Here is an 8005-nt window from a genome sequence, read left to right on the forward strand (position 1 = left end):
TTTTTTTTTTTTTTTTTTTTGAGAGATTTTTACCATAGGGCATGAGTGCTCACCAGACAGACTGAAAGCGAGAAACCATCCCCCAGGGAGGATGACCACGCCTCAATCCCTTCATTCTCCTCTTGGGATTTTGGGCGCACACACGTGTCCGGCGTGAGTTTTAAGCCACCGGGTCCAGGACTCAAACCACGGTCGACTATGTGGGAGTCCAGTGACATAGCCATTAGCCATCTGCCAGTACCCAGGACAGACTCCTCTTCCCCTTCGCCTTCTGGTGCGCTCGCCCTTCTGGACTTGCACTTGCTGCGCAGGGACCGTCTTCTGCCTGCAGGTGTCTGCCTGTTGAGTGCTCCCCTTTGGCCAGGGGCATGGGTGCCGTCGGTGCTGGTGCCCAGCCGTGGTCCCACTGGAGGGCTCCCTCCCTCGAGGAGCTTACGCTGTCCTGAGGGTGATACCCCAGAAATGCCGATGGAGGACGATGCAGGTTCTATGAGGAGGCCGAGCTCAGACGTGAAACAGGCACCCTCAGGAGGCGACATCCATGTTGAGGACTGAGCCCCAAGGAGGGGACAGCTGGGAAGACCTGGGAGCAGAACATTGCCACAGCCCTGAGATGGGAGGGCTGGTGGGGTCTGCACGGCAGGGGGTCTGCGTGGACGGACACCATGGTGGCCGGTGGGCACCAAGCCCTTCTCTCCGCCTCACTGTGCGTCTTTTCTCATTTCCATGTAGGAAGCCCCAAAAGAGGAAGGCGGCTCCCAGTATTTTGTCAAGCGGACGGATTGGACAGGTTGGGAAATTTAAAAATGGGACGTTGATTCTGAGCCCTGTTGACATTAAGAAGATCAATTCTTCCAGCGTGGCTAAGTGACCTGCTTTATCAGATAAGGACCACGAGACAAGCCACCGTGCCCTCGGGCCCTGCAGGACCTCAGGACTGTTCTTGTTGGTGTCACAGGGTGCTTTTCATTTTAGGGGTAAAAGTCAAACAGCTTTTCTAGTTGCTGAAGTGTGTGCGCGGTGCCGAGTAAGCGAGAGGGCACGAGCTGCAGAGGCGTGCGAGTGTCCTGGCGGGCTCTGCGCACCTTCTGCTCGCTGGTGTTGGGTGCGCTTGCTCCTGAACGCTCTTCACGGCTGCAGTGTTCTGTAAGTGCTCGTGATGGACATCAACTGGCCTTTCAGTGTCTTTAGTGGCTTGATACTACTATATCATGAAAGATCTAAGAATGTGCTGATTTATCAGGTTTTGGAAAAGCAGTTTTAATCCAGCCGACTGTGTGTAAAGCCCACTTTGTCGGAAGTTACGCAAATAAAGCACAGCTTCTGCAGTGTGTGGCCGTGCCTGTCACTGACACGACCACACAGGCCAGCGCCCCCTTCTGGACTTGCACTTGCTGCGCAGGGACCGTCTTCTGCCTGCAGGTGTCTGCCTGTTGAGTGCTCCCCTTTGGCCAGGGGCATGGGTGCCGTCGGTGCTGGTGCCCAGCCGTGGTCCCACTGGAGGGCTCCCTCCCTCGAGGAGCTTACGCTGTCCTGAGGGTGATACCCCAGAAATGCCGATGGAGGACGATGCAGGTTCTATGAGGAGGCCGAGCTCAGACGTGAAACAGGCACCCTCAGGAGGCGACATCCATGTTGAGGACTGAGCCCCAAGGAGGGGACAGCTGGGAAGACCTGGGAGCAGAACATTGCCACAGCCCTGAGATGGGAGGGCTGGTGGGGTCTGCACGGCAGGGGGTCTGCGTGGACGGACACCATGGTGGCCGGTGGGCACCAAGCCCTTCTCTCCGCCTCACTGTGCGTCTTTTCTCATTTCCATGTAGGAAGCCCCAAAAGAGGAAGGCGGCTCCCAGTATTTTGTCAAGCGGACGGATTGGACAGGTTGGGAAATTTAAAAATGGGACGTTGATTCTGAGCCCTGTTGACATTAAGAAGATCAATTCTTCCAGCGTGGCTAAGTGACCTGCTTTATCAGATAAGGACCACGAGACAAGCCACCGTGCCCTCGGGCCCTGCAGGACCTCAGGACTGTTCTTGTTGGTGTCACAGGGTGCTTTTCATTTTAGGGGTAAAAGTCAAACAGCTTTTCTAGTTGCTGAAGTGTGTGCGCGGTGCCGAGTAAGCGAGAGGGCACGAGCTGCAGAGGCGTGCGAGTGTCCTGGCGGGCTCTGCGCACCTTCTGCTCGCTGGTGTTGGGTGCGCTTGCTCCTGAACGCTCTTCACGGCTGCAGTGTTCTGTAAGTGCTCGTGATGGACATCAACTGGCCTTTCAGTGTCTTTAGTGGCTTGATACTACTATATCATGAAAGATCTAAGAATGTGCTGATTTATCAGGTTTTGGAAAAGCAGTTTTAATCCAGCCGACTGTGTGTAAAGCCCACTTTGTCGGAAGTTACGCAAATAAAGCACAGCTTCTGCAGTGTGTGGCCGTGCCTGTCACTGACACGACCACACAGGCCAGCGCCGGGTTTACCCAAGAGGGCCTGACAGGCTTCCCGAAAGGAGCTCTGAGCCAGACCTTGAGCGCTAACCAACCCACCGGCTCACCTGCTCTGCAGCCGCATCCTCAGGCCTGAGCAGGCGCTGTCCTGGGCCCGCCATCCTGCACTGCTGGCTGAGGCGGGATATGGGGAGGACCTGCGAGGTGCTGGCTTGGCTCTGTGGTGGTGCTTGGGAGGCAGCATCCCCCACCCCTGGGGCTCAGCGGCAGCTGCTTTTCCAACCCCTCCCCCAGTTCCCCAGCCCAGCCCTGTGCGTGCAGCAGGACAGTCCCCAGCCCCCCAGCCCAGCCCTGTGTATGCAGCAGGACAGTCCCCTGGTCCCCCAGCCCAACCCAGCGCATGCAGCAGGACTGTCCTCCGGTCCCCAGCCCAGCCCTGTGTGTGCAGCAGGACAGTCCCCAGTCCCCCAGCCCAGCCGTGTGTGTGCAGCAGGACAGTCCTCCGGTCCCCAGCCCAGCCCAGCGCGTGCAGCAGGACAGGAGCAATGACAAGCCCAGGAGCTGCCTCCAGGTCACCTCGAATGCCAGGAGGTTGACAAGGAGCTGTGTCCCCATGAAACAAACTCACAGCCTGTCTACGTTCTGCCCAGGGACCCGTGTACAGAACTGGGATTCCTGTCCCTACAACTCGGCCCTGCAGACCTGCTGCTAGAGCGCGACACCAGGGTCACAGAAGACATCCATGATGCCATCAACAGGGCGGCCCTATGACGGGCGGGGTGTGCCCCTGCCTCCCCTATCACCTGGACCCTCTGGGCACTGCCTTTGCCCCGTTTTGATGGCACCCAGACAAGTGGAGCAACCCTGGGCTGAGAAGGGCCTGGCGACCCAGGGACGAGGGCCTGGCGACCCAGGGACGAGGGCCTGGCGACCCAGGGACGAGGGCCCGGCTCACACTGCCGAGGCCGCAGAGCACTCGCTGAGGGTGGAGGCCAGCAGGGGGGCCGCAGGGAGCAGGCTGTGCCCTAGCAGTCTTTGTCTTCCACGCTTGCCGGAGTCCCAGAGTCCTCCCCGTACCCTTTGAGAGGCAGACGGTGGGCCATGATGGAGGCCGTGAGGCCCCCTGGGCTCCCACTGGACGAAGGACCGACTTCCTTGGCCGTTAATCCTTCCCGGGCTGCCCTGGTCAGCAAGTCACTGACAGGGTTACAGCCTGTCCTTCCAACCCAGACGGCCCGAGCTGAGCCTCCCAGGCCTTTGTTGCTCAGGGTCTCCCTCTGCTCAGTCCTGTGTCCTTCCTGCGGGTTCCATGAAAACCCCGATAGATATCCGGCACCCTCACTACGGAATGCACCCCTGGATTCCTGACCTGCCCCGATCAGCCCAGCCCGGTCGGAAACCCAGTAGGCCACTGGTTGTAGGTGCTGCCGGGGTCAGAGCTCAGGCCAGGCGTGCCTGGTTTCAGTGTGTGGTTAAAGGGGCCGCTCGGCCTCCCTGATGCTCAGAGTTAGCATATTTCCCCAAGTGCCAGGTTCTCTGGACCCATGATCGGCATGGCGTTCCCTTTGTGAGTGGGCCCTAATCACGCACTGACCGACCTATCGCCAGCCTGGTCACCGGTCGCAGAATGAACCCCGGGACCTCCCCGCTGGTTGAGGTGGTGCCTTACAAGTCGAAGTCACACGCAATTGCCTTAAGACACCCTGGGCATCCGAAGGAGAACCATGGCCCTGCAGCCTGGCAACCCTGGCCGGTGGGCAAGAGAGGGTGGCCTCCCCCCCACAGTCAGGGCCGGCCTGGAAGAAGGCAGACACTGCCGCTGAGTGGTGACGACAGACCATGCCTTGCCATCAGTTGTTGGCAGTGTCAAAAGAATTTATTTCAAATCTGCTTAAGACTGTGGTAAAACTCAGGTTTTCCAAAAGGTAATACAGAAAGTTGAATCAACCCCCAAAGACCAGAAAACACAGTGTTTGCAATTCAAAAAATACAAACGCTCGTGGAGACCAATACAAAAATTAGAAAAACGTTGCTTTCCTGACCACTCCCCACCCCGTGTTTTCAGCGGGACAGAAACAGCAGCAGACCAAGAGCTGCTTCTAGGTACCGACCAGGAGCGCCGGAGTGGGTGCGGGAGGGCTGGGGGTGGGGGAGAGATGCGTGAGTTCTGGGGACAGCCGAAACAAGGACACACGTTTTTTCTTGTTAAACCCCGCTGCCAACGGCAAACAAACACCTCTCATGCGAACACGACAGCTTAGTGCAAAGGCAGAAACCCCGTATCATGCATGAACGACTCCCCTTGACGCTCCCCGCTTCCTCTGGGTGCTGAGAAAGTCGGGGTCCCCCACGTCCAGTGTCCAGGGCGGGAGGGGTGGGAGGCCTTCCACACCCACTGGCCCACAGTGCTAAGCACCACCTTCCCAGACCCAAAGCCTGTTTTTGGCCCCGGCCACTTCTTGGGGACCCAGGCTCCAGCCACCAGGCCTAGGTCAGGCAGCCGCACCCCTGAGAAGATAGTGGTGTCTTGGAGGTCTCAGCTCCAGCTCATGACTGAAGTCACCATTGTCCAAGGTAAAGGTCGGCCCCCGACAGCTTGCGCCAGTGAAATGGCAGCAGTTAGCAGCTGGAAGCACCATGCAAGCAGCCTGCCCTCTGCCTTCCCGCCCAACCTGCGCCAGGACGCTGGGTCCTCCCGCACTCCTGCCGCAGGCCCTTGGGAACAAAGGACAACACTGGGCTGTGGGAGCCTTCATACCAGAACTGAGGTGACCCAGGACGCAGGTGGCAAGCAGTCTTTCCCTGGCCCGAGGGGGCTTCCGCGCTCAGGTGCCTGTGGGGCGAACCACAAGATTCCAGAAGCAGCCTGTTCCGCACACGTAGTGGAACCGTTACACAGAATGGAACGTCCCCCCAAACCTGCCTCGAGTGTCTATCCTCCCTGAGGCCAAACAGCTGTGTCATTCTTGTCCTGGTCACAAGAGGCTCAGATGGAAGACTGGTCAGAGAACACTCTGGAAATGCACGTTCCATTCAATCAATGTGAATCATTAGCCTAGACTCAAGAGATGAAAACCTGCTCCTTTTCTTTAAGGACCGTTCTGCCACAATCCCCACGGAATGTCTGAGGAGGTAGTTAGTGTGAGCAGCCCGTTTTCGGGAAGGAGAGGCCCAGGAAGACGCAGAGATCCCCTGCTGTGACTCGGTGTCCACGTTGGTCACGGAGCGGTCTCCGAGGGCTGAACTGGGTCCCGATCGACAAACACAGCCCCAAGCCTCACCCCCCGACGTGATTTACCAGGATCAGCAGCAAGGAGGGCCTGCTGAGAACGCGATCGATGCCAACTCGGCTCCCCGACCAGAGAGAAGCCCGGAGACGCCCCGGGACCAGCACAGACAGGGTACCTCCAATGATTTATGAGGTTTTTAACTAGTTGAAGGCCACAAACCCTTAAGAAGTCCCTGTTGCTTCTAGTAAACTGTGGCCAAGGAAACTGAAGGTACTGAGCTTTGCTCTCGAGGAAGGGGGTGAGACCTGCCAGGGTCTGCCGTTTGTGGCTCACCCCATGTCCCCTGCCCACCCCACTGAAGACCCATGGAAACCTGGTCTTAGGGAGTGAGAAGAGGCCAGGCTATGGGCCTTAGGTTTCTGGGTAACGCTGCACGAGTCCCCCATGACACTGCCTGTTCATGTGTGACAAACCACTAGCGTGACTGAGTGGTCCTCAGTGTGTGTGTGGGGGTGCTCCCACGTGACATTTGGCAATGTCAACAGATCCTTTTGACCGTCACCACCAGCTTGGGGGGGTGCTACTGGCATCGAGCGAGCCGAGGCCAGGATGGCTACTAAATGCCCTGCAGTAGACAGGACCCCCCCTCCCCCCAGATGGCCTCAGGGGCGAGAAGCCCCAGCATGGCACACAGGCCTTGCAAAAGCATTGTCATTCACCTGCCGAGTCCAAAGGGTTCTACCCACCCTCTTCACCTCCCAGCCAGCAGGTGGCTGCACTGGGTGGCACCCCCAGGGTGGGGCTCCACCTGCCCACTGCACCTGACGCACTGTCCCGGGGACCAAGCCTTTCATGTGCAGGTTGAATTAAGGCTTCAATGCAAATATCCCTGGGAGAAGCACACACAGACCCACGCTCTGGTCCCTTCCTGAGTATGCTCCAGGGGCATGGGGCAGGAGCACCAAGAGCAGGCACAGGGGACACAGGCCTGCCCCGCTGATGTCTTGGGGAGCTCCACTGTGCAGCCTGGGCTCACCCTGGGAAGCATGACCCTCCCACCCCCGGTGGCCACGGGCACCTAAGGGTGCTGTCACAATGACGAAGTGCCCAGGGCTGGAGACACAGGTTTACAGCTTGGAGGTCCATTACCTGGTGGGTCAGCTGCAATCAGCATTTTCTCAAAGAGGACAGAGGAGGAGAAAAGGCAGCCCTGTGGGCGCAGCCTTCGCCCTCGGAGTCTGGAGTGGACACAGCCAGTGAGCTGCTCACAGGTGTGTTCAGACATGATTCATTTCCAAAGGACAGACACCCCGTCCACACCTGCTCACGAGCCAAGAACAGGCGGCGGGGCTGCATCGGGGTGTCATTTACAATGGAGCTCGGCCTTGGACCTACTCCAAGTCCCTTTCCCACTGACACTGCTTGAGCGGGTGACACCGGGCTGCTCCTCGGCGAGCCTGGCGACAGCTCACTATGTACGAAATGTCACCACGCTGTAAAGCGGCCAGGAATCGATGGCAGACAAGAGCCCAGTGAGCCGTCTACGCTGTCTGCTCTGAGTCGCAGGCCTCGGGGCCATGAGAGGAAGACAGACTACTTCTTTGTCTCTCTGATTGCCCCAAAAAATGCGTGGAGGGAAGGACCTTCCCTTCCTTCTCCAGCTCTCCCGTTCCTGAAGGACGTTCGTGCCGAAAAGAGGGACGGCTGCTGCCCTGGGTCAGCCACTGCTCTGGGCTCCTGGGGGCATCAGAGAGGGAGACGCAGCCCCACTCACGACCGAGGGAGGAGTCCTGGCACCCCTCTCAGAGCGCCAGGGGGTTCTCCTCTTCAAGAGGCCCCAGGACTGCAGCAGCTCCCGCTGCCTGGCCCACCTCCCGACCTCAGTCCCGGCTCCCAGGCTGTTCCCGAGCCCAGGGTGCCTGAGCTGCTGTGTGCCGAAGATGGGCCAGGCCATCCGGTGACCCTGCTGGGACGATTCTGGGGGTGCCACAGCCCAGCCCTGGGGGTTCTCCCAGGCAGCTCTCCTTAGCCAGTCTTCCCCCTCCCTTCTCACTCCTGGGACACAGCTCTGTTCCAAAGAGTGCGGGAGCGTTCCCGTAGCTGGTGGTTGCATCTGGATCTGCTGTCCGGGCCATGGCTTCCTCGGGTCCAGGAAGGTGGTGGACCCTCTGAGTCCTCAGTCCTTATGGATATTTTCCATGCTCGGAACTGACAGCCCCCAGAGCTAGGCCCAGGACGAACAGGCAGGAAAGTGGAAGCAGAGAAAGGCCGCTGCGAGGGCAGGGTCATGGCAGCCCAGGTGTGTGTCACTCAAGGGCCAGCAGCCAGGAGCCAC

The 8005-nt window shown here is 59.0% G+C and overlaps 1 protein-coding gene across 1 annotated transcript in view; it reads left to right on the forward strand.

Moving 5' to 3' along the window:
- The window catches only part of FSAF1 (40S small subunit processome assembly factor 1), a 9585-nt gene extending 8254 nt beyond the window's left edge, over positions 1–1331 (forward strand). The window contains exon 7 of the mRNA XM_006145983.2: positions 733–1331. Within this exon, the coding sequence (XP_006146045.1) occupies positions 733–871 (139 nt within the window). The 3' untranslated portion in view covers positions 872–1331. The remainder of the gene's footprint in view (positions 1–732) is intronic.
- The last annotated feature ends 6674 nt before the right edge of the window (positions 1332–8005 follow it).

Source organism: Tupaia chinensis, unplaced genomic scaffold (genome assembly GCF_000334495.1).
Source record: "Tupaia chinensis unplaced genomic scaffold, TupChi_1.0 Scaffold000161_1, whole genome shotgun sequence".
In the NCBI taxonomy this organism is placed as follows: domain Eukaryota; kingdom Metazoa; phylum Chordata; class Mammalia; order Scandentia; family Tupaiidae; genus Tupaia; species Tupaia belangeri.